Source organism: Lethenteron reissneri, unplaced genomic scaffold (genome assembly GCF_015708825.2).
Source record: "Lethenteron reissneri isolate LAM-NWPU_2019-01 unplaced genomic scaffold, ASM1570882v1 scaffold_186, whole genome shotgun sequence".
Classification (NCBI taxonomy): Eukaryota; Metazoa; Chordata; class Hyperoartia; order Petromyzontiformes; family Petromyzontidae; genus Lethenteron; species Lethenteron reissneri.
The window spans coordinates 91,263-115,209 of NW_026891619.1; the positions used below are offsets into that span (position 1 = coordinate 91,263).

The following is a 23,947-nucleotide window of genomic DNA, read 5'->3' on the forward strand; positions in this document are numbered from 1 at the left end:
CACCACCGCCACCGCCACCACCGCCACCACCGCCACCACCGCCACCACCGCCACCACCGCCACCACCGCCACCACCGCCAAACTCATTGGCGACATCCACAGACGCGCAAGAGACAGAAAAAATATCCCGTGGCAGCCCCCATCGTTAGCTAGCTATTAAAACCGTGCGGTGTGTGTGGGTGTGTGTGGTGGTGTGTAGTGTGTGTGGTGTGTGTGGTGTGTGTGGTGGTGGTGTGTGTGGTGTGTGTGTGTGGTGTGTGTGTGGTGTGTAGTGTGTGGTGTTTGGTGGTGTGTGTGTGGTGTGTAGTGTGTGGTGTGTAGTGTGTGGTGTGTAGTGTGTGGTGTGTGTGTCGTGTGTGGGGTTTGTAGTGTGTGGTGTGTGTGTGGTGTGTGTGTCGTGTGTGGGGTTTGTAGTGTGTGGTGTGTGTGTGGTGTGTGTGGTGTGTACGTGTGGTGTGTACGTGTGGTGTGTACGTGTGGTGTGTTGTGTGTACGTGTTGTGTGTACGTGTTGTGTGTACGTGTGGTGTGTACGTGTGGTGTGTTGTGTGTACGTGTGGTGTGTGTGGTGGTGGTGTGTGGTGTGTGTGTGGTGTGTGTGTGGTGTTGTGTGTACAGGTACACACACATACATCTACACACATTCGCACATACACCCATACACCTACAGACACACACACACACACACGTGTACACCCACGTGTGCGTGTCTGTGTGCGTGTCTGTGTGCGTGTCTGTGTGCGAGTATTTCTGTGTGTGAGTGCGTACGTGTGTGTGTGTGTCTGTGTGTGGGTTTGTGTATGTGTGCGCGCGCGTGTGTGTGAGTGCGTACGTGTCTGTGTGCGTGTCTGTGCGTGCGTGTATGTGTGTGCGTGTGTGTATGTGTGTGTATGTGTGTGCGTGTGTGTATGTCTGTGTGTGTATGCGTGTATGTCTATGTGTGTCTGTGTGTGTATGTGTGTGTATGTGTGTCTGTCTGCGTGTGTGTGTGTGTCTGTGTGTCTGTGCGTGTCTGCATGTATATCTATGTGTGTGTGTGTCTGTGTATGTATGTGTCTGTGTGTGTCTATGTATGTGAGTGTCTGTATGTCTATGTGTGTGTGTCTGTGTGTGTGTGTATGTGTGTGTATGTATGTGTGTGTATGTGTGTGTCTGTATGTCTATGTGTCTGTGTGTGTGTGTGCGTGTGTCTGTGTGTGTGTGTGTGTCTGTGTGTGTGTATGTCTATGTGTCTGTGTGTGTGTATGTCTGTGTCTGTGTGTGTGTATGTCTATGTGTCTGTGTGTCTGTATGCCTATGTGTCTGTGTGTGTGCGTGTGTCTGTGTGTGTGTGTGTCTGTGTGTGTGTATGTTTATGTGTCTGTGTGTGTGTATGTCTATGTGTCTGTGTGTGTCTATGTATGTGTGTGTCTGTATGTCTATGTGTCTGTGTGTGTGCGTGTGTCTGTGTGTGTGTGTGTCTGTGTGTGTATGTCTATGTGTCTGTGTGTGTGTATGTCTATGTGTCTGTGTGTGTGTATGTCTATGGTATGTGTGTCTGTTGGTCTGTATGTCTATGTGTCTGTGTGTGTGCGTGTGTCTGTGTGTGTGTGTGTCTGTGTGTGTGTATGTCTATGTGTCTGTGTGTGTGTATGTCTATGTGTCTGTGTGTGTCTATGTATGTGTGTGTCTGTATGTCTATGTGTCTGTGTGTGTGCGTGTGTCTGTGTGTGTGTGTGTCTGTGTGTGTGTATGTTTTATGTGTCTGTGTGTGTGTATGTCTATGTGTCTGTGTGTGTCTATGTATGTGTGTGTCTGTATGTCTATGTGTCTGTGTGTGTGCGTGTGTCTGTGTGTGTGTGTGTCTGTGTGTGTGTATGTCTATGTGTCTGTGTGTGTGTATGTCTATGTGTCTGTGTGTGTGTATGTCTATGTGTCTGTGTGTGTGTATGTCTATGTGTCTGTGTGTGTGTATGTCTATGTGTCTGTGTGTGTGTATGTCTATGTGTCTGTGTGTGTCTATGTATGTGTGTGTCTGTATGTCTATGTGTCTGTGTGTGTGCGTGTGTCTGTGTGTGTGTGTGTCTGTGTGTGTGTATGTCTATGTGTCTGTGTGTGTGTATGTCTATGTGTCTGTGTGTGTCTATGTATGGTGTGTCTGTATGTCTATGTGTCTGTGTGTGTGCGTGTGTCTGTGTGTGTGTGTGTCTGTGTGTGTGTATGTCTATGTGTCTGTGTGTGTGTATGTCTATGTGTCTGTGTGTGTCTATGTATGTGTGTGTCTGTATGTCTATGTGTCTGTGTGTGTGCGTGTGTCTGTGTGTGTGTGTGTCTGTGTGTGTGTATGTCTATGTGTCTGTGTGTGTGCGTGTGTCTGTGTGTGCACCCCCCTATGGGTGCCCACTGGCGTGTTCCTGCAACACCTCCTTCACCTCCTCCTCCTCATCATCATCAGTCGCTATGACGACCACCATCACCACCGTCGTCTTCCTCATCAGCTGTAGCCGCATCGTCGTCGTCGTCTTCTTTGTCTTCGTCATCAGCTGAGCCTCCACATCGTCATCATCGTCGTCGTCGTCATCGTCGTCGCCATCATCGTCGTCATCATCTTCGTCGTCATCGCCAGTGGCGGCAGGCAGCATCAGTGGCAGCAGAAGCCTGGGGAGTGGGGGGGGAGGAGGAGGAGGGGGGGGAGGGAGGAAGGGGGGGAGGAGGGGGGGAGCAGTGGGGGAGGAGGAGGGAGGAGAGAGCAAATGGAGCGTCGGCTGATTTGTCACTGGGCGGGGCACGGCAGAGACACGCAGAGACAGACACAGGCAGACACAGGCAGAGACACGCAGAGACAGCACACAGGCAGACACAGGCAGAGACACGCAGAGACAGACACAGGCAGACACAGGCAGAGACACGCAGAGAGACACAGGCAGACACAGGCAGAGACACGCAGAGACAGACACAGGCAGACACAGGCAGAGACACGCAGAGACAGACACAGGCAGAGACAGACACAGGCAGAGGCACGCAGACACACAACACGCAGACACACATGGCAGAGACACGCAGACACACAGACACAGGCAGAGACACGGAGACACACAACACACAGAGACACAACACGCAGACACACAGACACAGGCAGAGACACACAGAGACACAGGCAGAGACGCGGCAGATCGTCAACGGAGATGAGAATCTGGGACGCGTCTCCCATTAACTCATTCGGAGCAATAACAAAAAAACTTCAAACGCTGAATATCATCGACCACCACCGCCACCACCACCACCACCGCCACCACCGCCACCACCACCACCACAACCACCACAACCACCACAGCCACCACCGCAACCACCACAACCACCACCACAACCACCACCACCACCACAACCACCACCACCACCACAACCACCACAACCACCACAACCACCACAACCACCACAACCACCACAACCACCGCCACCACCGTGACGCGAGACGGCGGACCTGATCGGCACGGTTGGCTCCATGCGCCGTCAAAAAGAAGTTCAGGGTACAACGTGCGCACAACAACAACGACAACAACAACAACCGCCATCAAGAGGCAGTGACCTCACCACGGCGCCTGTGCCAGGCTACGTGCACCTTGAGGTTACCATGTGAAGTGTCGAACGCCCGCTGGCAGGAGGTCACATGACAGACACAGCAGGTGCCATGGATCAGCTGACTGAGATGACCGGTAGATGCACCACCAACTGTACCCCCCCTACTGTGTCAACTTGCTGTGCTTTAGCCACCCGGCACTCCGCTCGTTGTTGTGAGCGTCGCTCCTCCGCCCTCCGTTGCTGTTGGAGGGCGACTGCCTCCAACTGCCCAGTAGAGTCCTTCACGAGCCTCCTCCACCGAGGCCGATCTTGACACCGCTGGTACCAGTCATCGGCAAGTCCACTCAGCTCCACGTCCTCCTGTACCACGTCACTCCATCTCTTCTCTAGCCCGTGCCGCGCCCGTTTAGCCCCCTCGATCCGGCCAAACAGATGCTGCTTGGGCATGCGGTGGCTGGGCATGCGGTGGCTGGGTATGCGGGCTACATGACCCAGCCAACGCAGCCTTGCCTGCCGGAGGAGCTCACTAATGGGACTTTGCCCAGATCTTTCAAGGATTTGTGAGCTCCTCACACAATCCAGCCTGCAGGTTAAACCCAGGATGGATTGTAGGCAGGCCAGCCTAAATGTTTCCAACCGGCGAAGATGTTCCATTAGGAGGGTCCACGTTTCGCAAGCGTAGAAAAGGGAGGGAATGACTGTGGCCGAGAAGACCCGAAGCTTCGTGCGGAGCGACAGACCAGGTAGCTTCCACACAGCGTTACGCAACCGATGAAAAGATATTGTCGCTCGACTGATTCGGAGTTAGACCTCTGCTGTTAAACCAGAGCCGGTCATGAGCACACTGCCTAGGTATGGGAAACTCTCCACTCTCTCCACAACTGCCCCTATCACCGATTGGGAGTTGTGGGGGTGGAGTGTCCGATGGTACAAAATACCCAGGCAGGTGCTTCGTTTATGTGGGGCTGATGGTAAGGCCCCACCTCTTAGTGGCACATTCCAGGTTCATATTCTTTGGTTATTTCGGTAAAATCATGTAGACAGAATTTTTACTGGTAGGAACGAAGTGAACCAGCCTACAATAGATTATATCGTCCGTTCCTCCGTCCGATGTCCGATTAGGCGTAGCAACATCGCCCCCTACTGCAAACACTTGGCATGACCCTACAAAAACCTTTAGACTCAGTGAGGCTTTCCTGGCTAAACAAGTGTAACATTCCCTTATAATTCCCTGAGATAGCTTTTAATTAAAACATTTAAATTAATGAGGCTTTCCTGGCTAAACAAGTGTAACATTCCCTTATAATTCCCTGAGATAGCTTTTAATTAAAACATTTAAATTAAAAATTAACTCACAGCGGCCTAAAGCCTACAGCTAGGCCTAAAGCCTAGAACTAGGCCTCAAACTCTCACTTTGTATCGTACCCCCGCGTGTGTGAAAGGGAGTTAATGTTTAACAATGTTACATTCCCTGATGTTTTTTTAAATAGAAACATTTACATTTAAAGCTTTTACGTAAATAATTAAATCATTTAAATTAAAAATTAACTCACAGCGGCCTAAAGCCTAGAACTAGGCCTCAAACTCTCCCTTCGTATCGTCCGATTAGGTGTAGCAACATCGCCCCCTACTGCAAACACTTGGCAGGACCCTACAAAAACCTTTAGACTCAGTGGGGCTTTCCTGGCTAAGCAAGTGTAATAATACATTATGTTTATATTCTTTGGTTATTCGTTCCTACCAGCCCACCCCGCAGGGTCCTGTTTTTAAAAAAATAAAGTGAATAAAAAAAATATAATAAAAAAACAAAAAACACTGATGTAGACTGCAGCCTGGTTCTTAATCCGAGTGAGTGTACTTGCAGTCTAAAATGTAAATGTATTCTTGGTTCTTTCAATTATAAAAATACAAAACAATGACATCTTTCCAACGATTGCTGAGTGTATAACCATCCTCTCGAGGGAAATTGTGTCTGTATATATGGATGGCTTCATGAACGAATCTTTGTTGATAGCCAGTCGGCTTGCAAAGGACCATCGTCGTAGAGAAATCTATTTCGTGTGAGCCAGCCGCATTAAAATAACGATCAGCCACGGCAGAAGTGTTGGTCCTAGCGTGTTTCAAATCTGCCTTGTGTTCACTAGCACGGTCAGAGACGTGTCGCTTAGTTTCCCCAATGTAATCGCTGCCGCAGACACAGCTCAGTTTCGATTTAAAGCTTTCTTAATTTTATTATGTTATATTTTTATTATTTTATTACTTCCCTTCTACGTAACTTTACCGAAAGAACCAAGAAGACAGCTCAGTTTGTCGACGCCGGGATATTGCATGTCAGCAATCTTGTCCTTCACAGATGGGATCAGATCACGAACTTTATGTACAGTGTTATTTATTGTAATGTACTTAGTTGCTGCAGCTACATACTATTAACATTCCTTCCCTTTATTAATGCTACCCCTACTCCCTCCCTTTGATGCTGCTAATCCTACATAATGCACAGGCATAATATGACTTTGAAACCCCCCACCCACCTCCCACGCATTTCACAAGTAGTACTAATCGCATATCTGCATTTCCCATAAATATGCTAAACTCCTTTTGATATGCAAATTCCTTTGTCAAGGCGCTCTTCCCCCTCCAACCCAGCAGCTTAAATATACGCTGCCAAGCCTGGTGGTGTTTATTCAGACGCTGTCTTTCCGACAGACCTGTTCTTCACCTGAGGACGGCTGCTTGCGTTGTGGCTGAAACGTCGTGAGAATTATTGAATGATGTTTTATTTTTATTATTTTATTATTTCCCTTCTACGTGACTTTACCGAAAGAACCAAGAAGATTAATTCCTGCAGTCACGAAAGTGAAGTAAAGATGTAAGCTCCAGGTTCAGCAGCAGCGCCTCCAACTCCTCATCTGGGTGAGGAGCAATCACCAGATCATCGGCATACATAACGTGGTTGAGCAATAGGGAGCCATCCCTTGACCAACCCGGGCATCGATCAGCCTTCCATTGTATCTGTACCAGATGGAAATTCCTCCGTTACAGCCATCGAAGGCTTCACGAAATACGTGGTCAAAATAGATGTTACATAATGTGGGAGCCAGAGGACATCCCTGTCGCACCCCAAGGTGACTCCCGGCCACGTAGTTTTACCCGGGCCCGCTCACCATCATGAAGGTCCTTGATGATCGTGAGCAGAGGGTCAGGGACTCCGAAAGCACGAAGAACAACCCAGAGCCCAGGCCTGTTGATGGTAGCATAGGCCTTGACCAGGTCAATAAAGCAGAGATGTAGGTCTTGTTGGAATTCCCTACACCTCTGCTGTAGCAAACGTAGAGAAAATATGGCATTTGTGCAGGACCGCCCTGGCCTGAAATCACATTGGGTCTCCGCAAGCCTCTCCTCAGCATGCTGCGTTAAAGAGTGATTTGTGATAGCGGGCTACTGAGGCAGATCCATCTCCTAAGCAACCCACGACCACCATCCATCCTTGCAACGCCTCACGGCTCTCCAAACCTCTGAGCGAAGGCTGCGGTAAGCCTCCTCATTCTCCGACGTGGGATGCTGTAGACGATTAGAGTGGGCCTGTCGCTTTTTTTCAACCAGCCTGAACACCTCCTCCATCAGCCAGGGTTCTCTGGGGAGGTCTGGACCGTGTACCCAACACAGCTGCATGAGCCACAGTCCTAAACCTCGCCCATTTCCCCTCGGCATCAGCAGGAATGGGGGGACGATGCCAACTCCAGCTGCAATTCTCGCTTGCAACTTTCATCAGCAAGCTGAGACCATGCCACTGTGGGTTTGAATGGGGTCCTGGGTGTACACCCACCACCGGAGTGGAAGAATGGCAGGCACATCTTGCAAATGACTAGCCGGTCAGAGGGAAGATCAGTTTCACGGTAGGTCCTGGTGTCAAGGACATGGGCTCGCATCCACTGTTCCGTCACTATGTAGTCCAGCAGATGTTCTTGCTTGGACCCGGCATGCATCCATGATGTCGTGTGGATGCGCCGATGCCGGAAGAGCGTGTTGGTAATTACAAGCTCATGGGCTGGTCGATGGGAAGGTGAGCCCACAGTAGCCTGGGGCTTACAGCTTCCCACACCTCACCGCCACGCTCCCACGCCCCCTTCAATCTTTTGCTCAGAATAAGAGCCACTCCCTGTTGTTTGGCAGTCTCCTGCCCCGAGTAGAGGACTGTCTACCCCTCATGGTGGCAAGAGCCAGAGCAGTTCTACAGGACCTCCTGAATGCCGCAAAGATCCAGGCGGTACCGGTCCAGCTCCCGACAGAGGAGTGGCAGCCTCTCCTCCGCAGCGAGCGTTCGAACATTCCACGTGGCCACCCGCGGTGGTTTTTTTTGCCGTTTCTGGAGGAGCCCCGAGGGTGAAGATTCAATCTCCTGGCTCCGCCAAATGGGGTGTCGGCCAGGAGACGTCACGGACGCCCGTCCCTCTCCCCGGGGCCTGCGGCACAAGCTTAGTTCGTTATTGTGCACGTAGTTTAGCAGTAGTTGCTTAGACGGTGATGGTGGTTAAAGTAGCTCCTCGCACCTCGTCCAGAGCCCCCATTTGGCCGCTGTGGTGGCTACAAGCGCCACGAAGGGAACAGCCGACACATACGGACACACGGACACAGAGATTCCCTCGTCTATAACCTGGGCAGACTGTTCAGGGCAAGTGTGTAAGCTGAACGTCTTTCACATCGTACAAAGTTGTCAGCGAGCAACTACACAGACGTGCGCGGACACAGCCATGCACAGACGCAGACATGCATACACGCGCACAGACACGCAGACACATGCAGACACACACGCAGACACACACGCAGACATGCACACACGCGCATGCACATGCAGACACACTCGCGGATACACGACCGCAGACACGCGCACGGGCGCACAGACACGGGCACGAACAGACACGCACGGACACACAGACACAGACGCACAGACACGTGCGCGGACACACGACCACACAAGCCACTGCACCCCCCCGCCCGCCCGCCCCCCCACGCCCGCCCGCCCCGTGGCAGCGCCTACCTTCACGAGGACTCAGACTCCCGCTTGGCATTCGCCGCCTCCGCCGTCTTACCAGACCGGTGCCTCCCTCTCTCGCCGGCGGGCAGCTCCGTCGCAGCCGCCGGTACCGCAATCGCCGGAGCTCCCTCCTCCTCCTCGTCCTGCTCCTTCCTCTTCTTCCTCTTCTTCGCGCTCGACGCCGACGCCTTGCGGGACGCCTTCCGCCTCTCCCGGTCGTGGCCCTCTGAGCTGCTGCTGCTGCCGCTGCTGCCGTCGCTCCGTTCCTTCCGTTCTTTCCGCTCGTTTCGCTCGCCGCCGTTGCCCACGGCGCGCTTGCCGGGGGCGGCAGTGGTGGCCGGGGAGGGCGGTGGCTTCTTGCCGGACGGGCGGCGGTCGGTGGGTTTGGCGGGCGGCTCTGCCGACGGGCGGCTGCTGCTGCTCCGTTTGGCCTTGTCCCTGTCCTTGTCCCTGTCCCTGTCCTTGTCCCTGTCCCTACCGCTACCCCCGTCTCCTCTGTCTCTCTCCCTCGTCCTCGCCCGCTCACTCTCCCTATCCGCCCCCCCACCCTTGTGGCGAGCCTTGTCCCTTTCCCCCCTGTCCCTCTCCCCTCTGTCCCTCTGCAACCCCCTATCCCCGTCCCTGTCCCTCTCCCCCCTATCCCTCTCCCCCCTCTCCCTCTCCCCCCTGTCCCTGTCCCTGTCCCCCCTGTCCCTGTCCCCCCTGTCCCCCCTGTCCCTCTCGTCCCTCTTGCGGCTCCTTCCCTTCCCATCCGTGGGGCTGCCGGCGTTGCGGCGCCCCGACCGGGAATGGCGCCTCCCTCCAAAATCTCCGTCCCTCCGCTCGCGGCTGCGGCTCCGGCTGCGGCTGCCCCTCCTCCTCCTCGCCTCCCTCTTCGCGACGCCCCCCGCGCTTTTCCCCGTCCGCTCCCTCTCCCTCTCCCGCTCCCGCTGCCTCTCCCGGCGTTCGGGGCTCCGACGTTCGGGGCTCCGAACTTTTCGCCGTTTCCCGGAGGCGTCGGGGGCGGAGTCGTCGCGAGCGCCGCGCCGGCTCTTCCTCCTCCTCTTCTTGCGGCGTTTCTTTCCCGACTGCGATCCCCGCTCCTCGTCTTCACTGTCGCTGTCACTACCGCTGCTGCTGCTACTGCTCCCGCCGCTTCCGCCGCTCCCGCTGCTGCTGCTGCTGCTGCCGCGCCGACGCCGCCGCTGTTTCCGACGTCGCCGCTTCGCCTTGTCGGGGCCCAGAGCCGCCGCCTCTTCCTCCGTCTCCGTCGCCTCCTCCGTGCCCCCCCCCGTCCTCGTCGTCCTCGCCGCCGCGAGGCGAGGACGCGGCTCCGGCGACCGCCGGGAGGGGGGGGCGGCCGCCGAGGGGACGCCGGAGGAGTCGACGCCGGCCGCGGTCGTCACGCCGGCGGTGGCGGTCGTCTCCTTGGCGGCGGCGGCCTTCGCGTCAGGCTTCTCCTGGTTGTCCCAACGGCTGCGCCGGCCGCCGCAAGGCTTCTCGGCCTCGTCGGCCTCCGGTCGGCACGACGACGGCGGGAGGGGGGGGAGGGGCGAGGGGGAGGGGGGGCTGTCGCCGCCCCCACGCGAAGGGGCGGGCCGCACGGGGTCCTGTATCCTGTCATGGCCGTCCGAGTCGCTGCCTGCACGCACGCACGGTGTGACGCGGTTGTGGCGTTATTGTCGTGGTGTTATTCGTCGTATCACTGTCGTGGTGTAATGTGAGGATATATCCGGCTCACTGACGTATCACAACTCGTCACGATGATTGGCTCTGCCGGTCCGGGTTTACGGCCAATGGGAGTAAGTCTAGGGGCGTGGCCCTGACATGATGGAAAGGTAACAGCTGTAAGGATTGGTTCTGCTTGCTTTGGCCACAGCCAATGGGGAGACGAGTCAGGGGCGTGGTCCCGGGAGCTGACGATGGAGCCGGGAATATTCCACGGAGGCTAACCAGGATTGGTGGAAACGTACCACGTGACCCGGGTATTAAATAGGGGTGGAGACGAACGACACGTGGTCAGAACGGGAACGAACGGAGGAAGGGGGCCACGTGGGAGCGGGGCTCCGGGTTGCCACGTGGCAGTGCGTGTCTCTCTCTCTAACTATCTGTCCCTCTCACGCTGCCTGTCAGCAGCGTGAAAGAAAGCCGTGATACAAGTTGAATAAAAGGCGGATTCCAGAAGTCGCCTCAACGAGCTTAATTACAGTGGTATTATTGTCGTATCTTTGCCATGGTATTTTTGCTGTGGTATCTTTGTCGTGGTATCACTGTCGTATCGCGTGTGTGTGTCTCGTGTGTGTGTGTCATGTGTGTGTGTCGTGTGTGTGTGTGTCTGTGTGTCTGTGTGTGTGTGTCTGTGTGTGTGTGTCTGTGTGTGTGTGTGTCTGTGTGTGTGTGTCTGTGTGTGTGTCTGTGTGTGTGTCTGTGTGTGTGTGTGTCTGTGTGTGTGTCTGTGTGTCTGTGTGTGTGTCTGTGTGTGTGTCTGTGTGTCTGTGTGCTTGTGCGTGTTGTGTGTGTGTAACTGTGCGTGTGTGTCTGTGTGTGTGTCTGTTGTGTGTGTCTGTGTGTGTGTGTCTGTGTGTGTGTCTGTGTGTGTGTGTGTGCTCTGTGTGTGTGTCTGTGTGTCTGTGTGTCTGTGTGTGTGTCTGTGTGTCTGTGTGTCTGTGTGTGTGTCTGTGTGTGTGTCTGTGTCTGTGTGTGTGTCTGTGTGCGTGTCTGTGTGCGTGTCTGTGTGTGTGTGTAACTGTGCTGTGTGTCTGTGTGTGCGTGTCTGTGTGTGCGTGTCGTGCGTGCGTGTCTGTGCGTGCGTGTCTGTGTGTGTGTGTAACTGTGCGTGTGTGTCTGTGTGTGTGTTCTGTGTGTGTGTCTGTGTGTGTGTCTGTGTGTGTCTGTGTGTGTGTCTGTGTGTGTGTCTGTGTGTGTCTGTGTGTGTGTCTGTGTCTGTGTGTGTCTGTGTGTGTGTCTGTGTGTGTCTGTCTGTGTGTGTGTCTGTGTGGGTGTGTCTGGTGTGTGTCTGTGTGTGTGTCTGTGTGTCTGTGTGTGTGTCTGTGTGTCTGTGTGTGTGTCTGTGTGCGTGTCTGTGTGTGTGTGTAACTGTGCGTGTGTGTCTGTGTGTGTGTCTGTGTGTGTGTCTGTGTGTGTGTCTGTGTGTGTGTCTGTGTGTCTGTGTGTCTGTGTGTGTGTCTGTGTGCGTGTCTGTGTGTGTGTGTAACTGTGCGTGTGTGTCTGTGTGTGTGTCTGTGTGTGTGTCTGTGTGTGTGTCTGTGTGTGTGTCTGTGTGCGTGTCTGTGTTGCGTGTCTGTGTGTGTGTGTAACTGTGCGTGTGTGTCTGTGTGTGTGTCTGTGTGTGTCTGTGTGTGTGTCTGTGTGTGTGTCTGTGTCTGTGTGTGTGTCTGTGTGTGTGTGTGTGTCTGTGTGTGTGTCTGTGTGTGTGTCTGTGTGTGTGTCTGTGTGTGTGTCTGTGTGTCTGTGTCTGTGTGTGTGTGTCTGTGTGTGTGTGTCTGTGTGTGTGTGTCTGTGTGTGTTGTGTCTGTGTGTGTTGTGTGTGTCTGTGTGTGTCTGTGTGTGTGTCTGTGTGTGTGTGTGTGTCTGTCTGTGTGTGTGTGTGTCTGTGTGTCTGTCTGTGTGTGTGTGTGTCTGTGTGTGTGTCTGTCTGTGTGTGTGTGTGTCTGTGTGTGTGTCTGTGTGTGTGTGTGTGTCTGTGTGTGTGTCTGTGTGTGTGTCTGTGTGTGTGTGTCTGTGTGTGTGTCTGTGTGCGTGTCTGTGTGTGTCTGTGTGTGTCTGTGTGTGTCTGTGTGTGTGTGTCCCTCACCCTGCTGCTGAGCGGCTTCGCGCTTCCTGAAGGCTTCCTGCTTGTCGTGGATGCGCGCCTGCAGCGTCTCGTCGTCAGTCTCCTCCTCCTCATCCTCCTCATCCTCCTCCTCCTCGTCGTGATCGCCGCCTCCCCTGCCGGCACGTGCCGCCGACATCGCCGCCACCGCCGGAGCAGCTCCGGACCACCTCCGTTTGTCACCGTCACCACCACCACCACCGCCACCGCCACCGTCACCGGCAAGGTGGTGGTGGTTGTCGTCGTCCTCGTCGCCTCCGATGTCCGAGACGTCGCTGTCCGAGGCGTAGGCTCCCAGCCCTCCTAGACGTGTCACCACCAACCACCACCACCACCACCGCCACCACCACCACCACAGTTTGGTCGCACCATTTAAACAACAACAACAACGGCAGCAGCACCACCGGCAAACTCCCGGCAAGGGAAGTCCGTGTTAACGGTGCGTCGTGTTAATGGGTCGCTGTGTTAACCACCGCTCCAACACACACAGAGACACACACAACAACAACAACCGCCATTCGCCACTAAGTGGCGGTGACGTCACCACGACACACACAGAGACACACACAGAGACACACACAGAGACACACATAGACACACACAGATACACACACAGAAACTCACACAGAGACACACACACGCGCACACAGAAACACACACACACACACAAAGAGACACACACACACACAGAAACACACACACAAACACACACGCAGAAACACACACACACACACACGCAGAAACACACACACAAACACACACGCAGAAACACACACACACACACACGCAGAAACACACACACACACACACGCAGAAACACACACACACACACGCAGAAACACACACACACACACACAGGCGGGGGGGCGGTCACATTGAAGACCGGCACCTAAAAGCCCGTGTGGGAAAGAAGACGGCGTGAGATCGCAAAAGCGGTCACCCCCCCCGTGTCACCCTTCGGTCCGTGTCTCACCCCCCGGCCCCGTGCCCCCCCCCCCCCCGTGCCCCCCCCCCCCCCCCCCCGGTGTAGTGGTTCTTACCGAGGGCGGCGATGGAAGCGAGAGCAGTGGACTGCACCAATTGCTTGGCGGGGGCTTCGGGAGGAACAGCAGCAGAACCGACACAAGCGTTAAAACAGAGACACACACAGACACACACAGAGACACACAGAGACACACAGAGAGACACACACGTCACGTGTACACACACGTCACGTGTACACACACACTGACACACACACAGAGACACACAGAGACACAGACAGACACACACAGTGACACACACACAGACACACACACAGTACGGCATGTACACACACACACAGAGACACACACAGACACACACAGTGACACACACAGACACACACACAGTACGGCGTGTACACACACACAGAGACACACACACAGAGACACACACAGAGAGACACAGACACACACAGTGACACACACACAGTGACACACACAAAGACACACACAAAGACACAGACACACACACACACAGAGACACACACAAAGACACACATACACAGACACACACATACACCCCCCCCCGCTGGTACACTACCACGTGACGTGTACACACACACACACGTGTACACACACACACACACAGAGACACACCCCCGCCCCCCGCTGGTACACTACCACGTGACGTGTACACACACACACACACACGTCACACACACACAGACACACACCCCGCCCCCCGCTGGTACACTACCACGTGACACACACAGAGACACACAGACACACACAGACACACACTCCGCCCCCCGCTGGTACACTACCACGTGACGTGTACACACACACGCACACATCACAGACACACACACACACACACGTCACGTGTACACACACACACACACACCCCCGCCGGTACACTACCACGTGACACACAGACACACAGAGACACACCCCGCCCCCCGCTGGTACACTACCACGTGACACACACAGAGACACACAGACACACACACACAGTGACACACACACACCCCCGCCCCCCGCTGGTACACTACCACGTGACACACACAGAGACACACACAGTGACACACACACACACACAGTGACACACACACACCCCCGCCCCCCGCTGGTACACTACCACGTGACGTGTACACACACACACACAGAGACACACACACACACAGAGACACACCCCCGCCCCCCGCTGGTACACTACCACGTGACACACACACACACACAGACACACCCCGCCCCCCGCTGGTACACTACCACGTGACACACACAGAGACACACACAGAGACACACACACACAGTGACACACACACACACAGTGACACACCCCCGCCCCCCGCTGGTACACTACCACGTGACGTGTACACACACACACAGAGACACACACACACAGTGACACACACACACACAGAGACACACCCCCGCCCCCCGCTGGTACACTACCACGTGACGCTCGGTAGTGCGCCTGCCTCGCCACGGCGGCCATCTCGTCACTCGTCACCTCCAGCAGCAGCTCCGTCAGCAGCGTCTTCATCATCGACACCTGGGGGGGTGGGACACGGGGGGTGGGACACGGGGGGGGGGGACACGGGGGGTGGGACACGGGGGGTGGGACACGGGGGGGGGGGGACACGGGGGGTGGGACACGGGGGGGGGGGGACACGGGGGGTGGGACACGGGGGGTGGGACACGGGGGGGGGGGGGGACACGGGGGGTGGGGGACACGGGGGGTGGGACACGGGGGGGGGGCACGGGGGGTGGGACACGGGGGGGGGGGGACACGGGGGGTGGGACACGGGGGGGACACGGGGGGTGGGACACGGGGGGTGGGGGACACGGGGGGTGGGACACGGGGGGGGGGGCACGGGGGGGGGGACACGGGGGATGGGACACGGGGAGGGGGGGGGGGAGTGGGACACGGGAGTGGAGGCAACTTCAGTTGAGATGTGTAATAACAGGACCGTGCGGAGTGGGCTGGTAGGAACGAACAACCAAAGAATATAAACATAATGTATTATTGTTACACTTGTTTAGCCAGGAAAGCCTCACTGAGTCTAAAGGTTTTTGTAGGGTCCTTGCAAGTGTTTGCAGTAGGGGGCGATGTTGCTACACCTAATCGGACGATACGAAGGGAGAGTTTGAGGCCTAGTTGTAGGCTTTAGGCCTAGCTGTAGGCGTTAGGCCGCTGCGAGTTAATTTTTAATGTAAATGTTTTAATTAAAAGCTATCTCAGGGAATTATAAGGGAATGTTACACTTGTTTAGCCAGGAAAGCGTCACTGAGTCTAAAGGTTTTTGTAGGGTCCTGCCAAGTGTTTACAGTAGGGGGCGATGTTGCTACACGGAAGGACGGACGGACGATATAATCTATTGTAGGCTGGTCCACTTCGTTCCTACCAGTAAAAGATGTGTAATACACGCAGCTTGGTCTCCGTCTCTCTGTTATTCTCACACTCCGCCCTTCCCGTCAGTGGCACCCCCCCCCCCTCCACACCGCTGGCTGACTGACGTGGCTGACGGCGCCGGAGACGTCTCCCGACCCAACGTGGTGCCACTCCGAGACTACGCCGACCGACCGACTAAGAGCCTCTTACGGATCCCCCCGATATCGCCCTCGCCACGTGGAGTCACCCCGACTCCACCTTTCACCAGAGGTCGCAACCGGGTACCCGATACCCGGCTACCCTACCTGATGCCCGTACCCTACCCGATACCCGTACCCTACCCGATACCCGTACCCTACCCGATACCCGTACCCTACCCGATACCCGTACCCGATACCCGATACCCGTACCCTACCCGATACCCGTACCCTACACGATACCCGATACCCCTACCCTACCCGATGCCCGTACCCTACCCGATGCCCGTACCCTACCCGATACCCGTACCCGATACCCGTACCCTACCAGATACCCGTACCCGATACCCGTACCCTACCAGATACCCGTACCCTACCAGATACCCGTACCCTACACGATACCCGTACCCTACCAGATACCCGTACCCTACCAGATACCCGTACCCTACCCGATACCCGTACCCTACCCGATACCCTACCCGATACCCGTACCCTACCCGATACCCGTACCCTACCCGATACCCGTACCAGATACCCGTACCCTACCCGATACCCGTACCCTACCCGATACCCGTACCCTACCCGATACCCGTACCCTACCCGATACCCGTACCCTACCCGATACCCGTACCCTACCCGATACCCGTACCCTACCCGGCCAGGTACGGGTAGCCGTTTGTGACCTCTGCCTTCCACCACCACGCCCTTGCCAAACCTTCCACTTAGCGCCGCCCCCAGGCTCCGCCCCCCCATAGGCTCCGCCCCCCCCAGGCTCCGCCCCTGATCTTCCAGGCATCCGATTGGACGGGAGGTGGGCGGCGGACCTTCCCATACGCCCACATTACGGGGCCCCGCCCCCAATACTCCGGGCCGTCTGATTGGCCCAGAGCTGAGCGGCGAAACCGCCCCCCACTCTACACCCCCCCCCCACTTCACGACCCCCCCACTCTCGACCCTCACCACCAACAGCTTCCTCTCCTCCTCCGTAAGCTCCGCCTCCGCCTCGCGCTCTGATTGGTCGGTGGGCGGCGAGTGGGCGGGGCTCGCGCTGTGGCTCCGCCCCCCGGGGCCACTGGCCCCGCCCCCAGGGTCCTCGGGCTCCCCGGGGTCATCTTCGTCACTCTCCTGACAAAGACAAAGGTCCCCGTGTAGGCTCAACAGGCTGTAGGGGCAAGTGCTGTTAGTAGTAGCTGCCTACACAGATAAAGGTCCCCCGTGTAGCCTCAGCAGGCTGTAGGGGCAAGTGCTGTTAGTAGCGTCGCTCTCCTGACAAAGACAAAGGTCCCCCGTGTAGACTCAACAGGCTGTAGGGCAAGTGCTGTTAGCGAGCACCGATGAAGGTTGCCGGCACTGTGGCACACGAGGGGGTGGGTGGCCAGCACCACGCCCGGCCGCCTTTGTCTCCCCAGTGCTAGCGATGTTCACTACAATACACCGCTACACCAGGTACTCTCTCACTTGAGTCGGTTCAGATAATCGCCACTGATGTTGGCCGTGAGTGGGAATCAAACCCGGGTCTCAGTGAGTCTCCACACAAGTCTGCATCTCTATGTCAGACCGTGAGTCTTTGTGCGAGTCTGTGGTTCTCTGTGCGAGTCTGTGGGTCTCTGTGCGAGTCTGTGGGTCTCTGTGAGTCTGTGGGTCTCTGTGAGTCTGTGGGTCTCTGTGAGTCTGTGGGTCTCTGTGAGTCTGTGGGTCTCTGTGAGTCTGTGGGTCTCTGTGAGTCTGTGGGTCTCTGTGCGAGTCAGTGGGTCTCTGTGCGGGTCTGTGGGACTCTGTGCGAGTCTGTGGGTCTCTGTGCGGGTCTGTGGGTCTCTGTGAGGGTCTGTGGGTCTCTGTGCGAGTCTGTGGATCCCTGTGCGAGTCTGTGGGTCTCTGTGGGTTTCTGAGTCTGTGGGTCTCTGTGCGAGTCTGTGGGTCTCTGTGCGAGTCTGCGGATCAGCAACCCGCGACTACCACCGTTCCTTGCAGCGCCTCACGGCTCTACGAACCTCCGAGCGAAGGCTGCGGTAAAAGCCTCCTCATTCTCTGACGTGGGATGCTGTAGACGGTGAGAGTGGGCCTGTCGCTTTTTCTCAGCCAGCCTGAACACCTCCTATGTCAGCCAGGGTTTCTGGGGAGGTCTGGACCGTGTACCCAAAGCAGCCATTGCAGCTGCATGAGCCACAGTCCTAAACCTCGCCCATTTACCCTCGACATCAGAAGGAGTGGGGGACGATGCCAACCCCAGCTGCAAACGATGATTAAATTCTCGCTTGCAACTTTCATCAGCTACCTGAGACCAGGCCACTGTGGGTTTGAAAGGGGTCCTGGGTGTACACCCACCACCGGAGTGGAAGAAAGGCAGGCGCATCTTACAGATGACTAGTCGATGGTTAGTGGGCAGATCAGCTCCACGGTAGGTCCTGGTGTCAAGGACATGGGCTCGCATCCGCTGGTCCGTCACTACGTAGTCCATCAGATGTTCTTGCTTGGACCCGGTATGCATCCATGATGTTGTGTGGATGCGCCGATGCCGGAATAGCGTGTTGGTAATTACAAGCCCATGGGCTGCACAAAAATCTAGCAGCCCCCAACCGTTGTTATTGAGCTGATCTGGCCCATGCCTTCCAATCACTCCAGACCAGGTGCCAGCATCATGACCAACTCGGGCATTGAAGTCACCCAACAAGATGACTCTGTCCCGAGTGGCCACTTTAGCCAGCACCTGTGACAGGAGGTCATAGAAGGCATCTGACTCATCGGCTTTGCCTGCATCCCTCCACGGATGTTCGTCTTCGGTGGGGGCATAAGTAACCACGACCACCACTCCTCACCTCCGGTTGATGGGAAGGCGAGCCCAAAGTAGCCTGGGGCTTACAGCTTCCCACACCTCACCGCCACGCTCCCACAGGACTGTCCACCCCTCATGGTGACAGGAGCCAGAGCCGGTCCACCGGACCTCCTGAATTCCACAGAGATCCAGGCGGTACCGGTCCAGCTCCCGACAGAGGAGTGGCAGCCTCTCCTCCGCAGTGAGCGTTCGAACATTCCACGTGGCCACCCGTAGTGGCTTTTTGTTGTTTGTGGAGGAGCCCCGAGGGTGAAGATTCAATCTCCTGGCTCCGCCAATTGGGGTTTGGGCCAGGAGACGTCATAGTCGCCTGTTCCCCCGGGGCCTCCGGCACAAACACACCACACCACGCACACCACACCACACACACACCACACACACCACGCACACCGCACACACACCACACACACCACGCACACACCACACACACCACGCACACACACACCACACCCCACACACACCACGCACACCACCAATAGCCACACTCACAAATTTGCTTTTCCTGAGCGTGGGCCTCAGCAGGGTCGACCCCCCAGGAGACAACTCCACCTCCTCGTCCTCCTCGTCTCTCTCCTCCTCCTCCTCGTCCCCCTCCCCGCCGCTGCTGTTCCCCAACCTCCTCCTCCTCTTCCTCTGCTGCTGCCTCCGCTGCTGCTGCTGCTGCTGCTGCTCCTGCTCCCGGTCCAGCTGCCGCTGGCGCTCGCGGTCCATCTTCTCGAGCCCCTCGCGGATCCACGCCGGCAGGGCGCGGCGCTTTGCCGTGTCTGGGGCGGGCGGAGTGGGCGGGGGGCGTCAGTCGTCGTGGTGGCGGTGGTGGCGGTGACGGTGGTGGTGATGGTGGTGGCGGTAATGGTGGCGGTGGTGGCGGTGATGGTGGTGATGGTGGTGGCGGTGATGGCGGTGGTGGTGGCGGCGGCGGCGGTGGTGGTGGCGGCGATGGTGGTGGTCGGTGGTGATGGTGGAGGTGGTGGTGGTGATGGTGGTGGCGGTGGTGGTGATGGTGGTGATGGTGGCGGTGGTGGTGATGGTGGTGATGGTGGTGGTGGCGGTGGTGATGATGGTGGCGATTGTGGTGATGGTGGTGGGTGGTGGTGATGATGGTGGTGGCAGTGGTAATGATGGCGGTGGTGGTGATGGCGGCGGTGGCGGTGATGATGGTGATGATGGTGGTGATGATGGTAGATGTGAAGGTGGTGGTGGCGGTAATGATGGTGGTGGTGGTTGGTGGTGGTGAAGATGGTGGTGATGATGTGCATTGTGATAGTAGAGGTAGTGGTGGTACTGAGAGGGGTGAGTTTGTGAGCTAGCGTGTGGGTGAGTGAGTGGATGAGTGAGTGGGTGAGCGTGCGGGTGAGCGTGCGGGTGAGTGTGCGAGCGAATCAGTGGGTGAGCGAGTGGGTGAGCGAGTGGGTGAGTGAGTGGGTGAGCATGCGAGTGAGTGGGTGAGCATGCGGGCGAGCGTGCGGGCGAGCACCGAGTGGCGTGGGCTCGTGGTGGTGGTGGTGAGGAAGCGACGACGGTGGTGGTGGTGGTGGCGAGCGTTGTGGTGAGCGGTGGTCTCGGTGACCCTTCCCCCGCAGGGGAGGGGCCCACGCCTCGTAGGGGCCCGGGAACGCAGCCGGAGGAGACGCAAAGCCGTGCTGCTGGGGACACACGCACAGAGAGAGACACACGCAGAGAGAGATACACACACACAGAGAGAGATACATACACAGAGACACACACAGAGACACGGAGACACACACAGAGACACGGAGACACACACACGCAGATAAGATACACAGACACACACAGAGACACACACAGAGACACACAGAGAGACACACACACAGAGAGACACACACAGATACAACAACCGCCATTCGCCACTAAGTGGCGGCGATGTGTGCATGTTGAGGCCACGTGAAGTGTCCAAGGCCCGCTAACAGGAGGTCACGGGGCAGACCCAGGTGCCATGGGTCGACTGACTGAGATGACTGACCGATGCACCACCTGTGCCCCCTACAGTGCCAACTCGCTGTGTTTTAGCCGCCCGGCGCTCCGCTCGTTGTTGTGAGCGTCGCTCCTCCGCCCTCCGTTGTTGTTGGGAGGGCGACTGCCTCCAACTGCCCAGTAGCGTCCTTCACGAGCCTCCTCCACTGAGGCCGATCTTGACACCGCTGGTACCAGTCATCGGCAAGTCCACTCAGCTTCACGTCCTCCTGTACCACATCACTCCATCTCTTCTCTAGCCCGTGCCGCGCCCGTTTAGCCCCCTCGATTCGGCCGAACAAAAGCTGTTTAGGCATGCGGTGGCTGGGTATGCGGGCTACATGACCCAGCCAATGCAGCTTTGCCTGCCAGAGGAGCTCACACACACACGTGCACACACACAAACGCAAAACCCTCACCTGCTTAGCCCCCTGGGCTGACCCTTACCTGGTAGTCGAACTGTGTTGCTGGTGGCAAGAAGGCAACTCCGGGGGCAGGGAAATGCCCCGGGTACTGCGCTGCGTTGTGCTGCTGCTGCTGCTCCTGATGGTGGTGGTGGTGGTGGTGTGACGGCGGCATCGGCGGGTGGTGAGGGTGCTGGTGGTGAGGGTGCTGGTGAGGGTGGTGAGGGGGGTGGTGAGGGTGGTGCTGCTGCTGCTGATGGTGGGGCGGTGGTTCGTCTGCGGAGATGGAGTTGTCCTGGCGAGCGTGGTGAGGCGGCTGCTGCTGCTGCTGCTGCTGGTGAGGGTGGTGAGGGGGGTGGTGAGGGTGGTGAGGGTGGAGGTGGTGAGGGTGCTGGTGGTGCCGTGGTGGTGGTGGCGGCGGTGCCGGAGGGGTTGGCGGAGGAGGCAGGGGATGGTGAGGCCACTGCTGAGGCGGAACGGGCCAACCTGGCGGGCGTTGACAACAACAAGCACGGGCACAACGTTCACACGACGTTCATACGACGTTCGCACGCACGTACAACACACACATGTTCACACGTACAGAGACACATAGAGACTCACAGAAACTCACAGAGACTCACAAAGACCCACAGAGACACACAGAGACACACAGAGACCCACAGAGACTCACAGAGACCCACATAGACACACAGAGACCCACAGAAACCCACAGGGACACAGAGACACACAGAGACTCACAGAGACCCACAGAGACTCACAGGGACCCACAGAGACTCACAGAGACTAACAGAGACCCACAGAGACCCACAGAGACTCAGAGACACACAGAGACCCACAGAGACTCACAGGGACCTACAGACACCTAAATAGACCCATATAGACCAACATACACCCATAGAGATCCACGCGCACAGAGACCCACACTACAACTAAACTTTGTTCACATCACCAGATGTAAGGACTCCACTAGGCTGCTGTGTAGATATTGTATCAGAAGCGAGCTGGGACATCACTAGTGACAGCAGCTCAGTCACGTGACTGATATCATCATCACACGGCCTCCTGTACACCAGGCGAGGTAGTTAACATCTCAGCATCGAACCCACGACCTCCTGTACACCAGGCGAGGTAGTTAACATCTCAACATCGAACCCACGACCTCCTGTACACCAGGCGAGGTAGTTAACATCTCAGCATCGAACCCACGACCTCCTGTACACCAGGCGAGGTAGTTAACATCTCAACATCGAACCCACGACCTCCTGTACACCAGGCGAGGTAGTCAACATATCAGCATCGAACCCACGGCCTCCTGTACACCAGGCGAGGTAGTTAACATCTCAACATCGAACCCACGACCTCCTGTACACCAGGCGAGGTAGTCAACATATCAGCATCGAACCCACGGCCTCCTGTACACCAGGCGAGGTAGTTAACATCTCAGCATCGAACCCACGACCTCCTGTACACCAGGCGAGGTAGTCAACATATCAGCATCGAACCCACGACCTCCTGTACACCAGACGAGGTAGTCAACATCTCAACATCGAACCCACGACCACCTGTACACCAGGCGAGGTAGTTAACATCTCAACATCGAACCCACGACCTCCTGTACACCAGGCGAGGTAGTTAACATCTCATAGCCAGCGTTAGATCCAACTCCAGACGCTGACCCCTCACCCCCCCCGTGCCCCCCCCCAACCCCCCACACCCCTCCCCCCACACCCCCCCGTGCCCCCCCCCACACCCCCCCCCCCCACCTGGCTGCCAGGCTCCGTACGCCTTGTCGTACTCCGCCAGGTTCTCCTCGGGGTCTCCGTCGGGGCCGTTGAACGGACGCTGGCGGTGAGCGGTGGGCAGCTGCTGCTGCTGCAGCTGCTGTTGGGGGGGGGGCGGCGGGGGGGGTTGAGGGGGTGGGGGGGGTTGAGGGGGTGGGGGGACGCCCCCCGCCGTGGGCGGTGCCGGGGGACGGGCGGTGCCGCCGAGATTCGCGCCGGTGCTGGTGTCGCCCTCCGTCTGCTTGTGGGCGATCCAAGCCTGGGCCAGCGCCGCCCAGTCCACCTCGCCGCCTACGCACACGCGGGTGGTGGGTGGTGGGTGGGTGGTGGTGGGTGGGTGGGTTAGTGGGTGGTGGGTTAGTGGGTGGGTGGGTGGTGGTGGTGGGTGGGTGGGTGGTGGGTGGGTTAGTGGGTGGGTTATTAGGTGTCTGTATGTGTGTCTGTGTGTGTGTGTGTGTCTGTGTGTGTGTGTCTGTGTGTGTGTCTGTGTGTGTCTGTGTGTGTGTGTCTGTGTGTGTGTGTCTGTGTGTGTGTGTCTGTGTGTGTGTGTCTGTGTGTGTGTGTGTTTGTGTGTGTCTGTGTGTGTGTGTCTGTATGTGTGTGTGTGTGTCTGTGTGTGTGTCTGTGTGTGTGTCTGTGTGTGTGTGTGTGTGTCTGTGTGTGTGTGTCTATGTGTGTCTATGTGTGTGTGTGTGACTGTGTGTGTGTCTGTGTGTGTGTCTGTGTGTGTGTCTGTGTGTGTGTCTGTGTGTGTGTGTCTGTGTCTGTGTGTGTCTGTGTGTGGACCCACCCTCATCGCTGGCGCTGTACGACTGGATCCACTGCTGCTGGGAGCTGGGCCACTGGCCCCAGTTGGAGTCGCCCTGCCACATGGCGGCAGTCTGCCACACACAGACACAGACAAAGTCTCCCGTGTAGCCTTAACAGGCTGTTGGGGCAAGTGCCGTTAGCGAGTAGCAGCGCCTATGGAGGCTACCGGCGCTGTGGCACGCACAGAG

General features: G+C 56.9%; 1 protein-coding gene across 1 annotated transcript; it reads right to left on the reverse strand.

The window, feature by feature from the left end:
• Positions 1 to 1,589: 1,589 nt before the first annotated feature.
• Positions 1,590 to 23,821, reverse strand: LOC133339404 (arginine/serine-rich protein PNISR-like). Its single transcript, XM_061547547.1, has 12 exons — positions 23,740 to 23,821; positions 23,134 to 23,240; positions 22,932 to 23,046; positions 21,209 to 21,651; positions 20,265 to 20,433; positions 19,280 to 19,554; positions 16,918 to 17,082; positions 14,821 to 14,920; positions 13,444 to 13,497; positions 12,386 to 12,706; positions 8,596 to 10,213; positions 1,590 to 2,636 (listed from the first exon to the last, which is right to left on the reverse strand). Exons 1-11 carry the CDS (start codon positions 23,819 to 23,821, stop codon positions 8,598 to 8,600), a joined length of 3,447 nt encoding a protein of 1,148 aa, XP_061403531.1. The 3' UTR covers positions 1,590 to 2,636; positions 8,596 to 8,597.
• Between the last annotated feature and the right edge of the window lie 126 nt (positions 23,822 to 23,947).

Excerpts from the sequence above, each read along its gene's own strand:
- LOC133339404 (XM_061547547.1), bottom strand. The coding sequence starts at position 23,821 with ATGTGGCAGGGCGACTCCAACTGGGGCCAGTGGCCCAGCTCCCAGCAG. Across the intron at positions 20,434-21,208 it reads CAACACAGTTCGACTACCAG|CAGCACGGCTTTGCGTCTCC; the intron begins GTAAGGGTCAGC and ends GTGTGTCCCCAG. Across the intron at positions 12,707-13,443 it reads CGCTTCCATCGCCGCCCTCG|GAGGGCTGGGAGCCTACGCC; the intron begins GTAAGAACCACT and ends TGACACGTCTAG.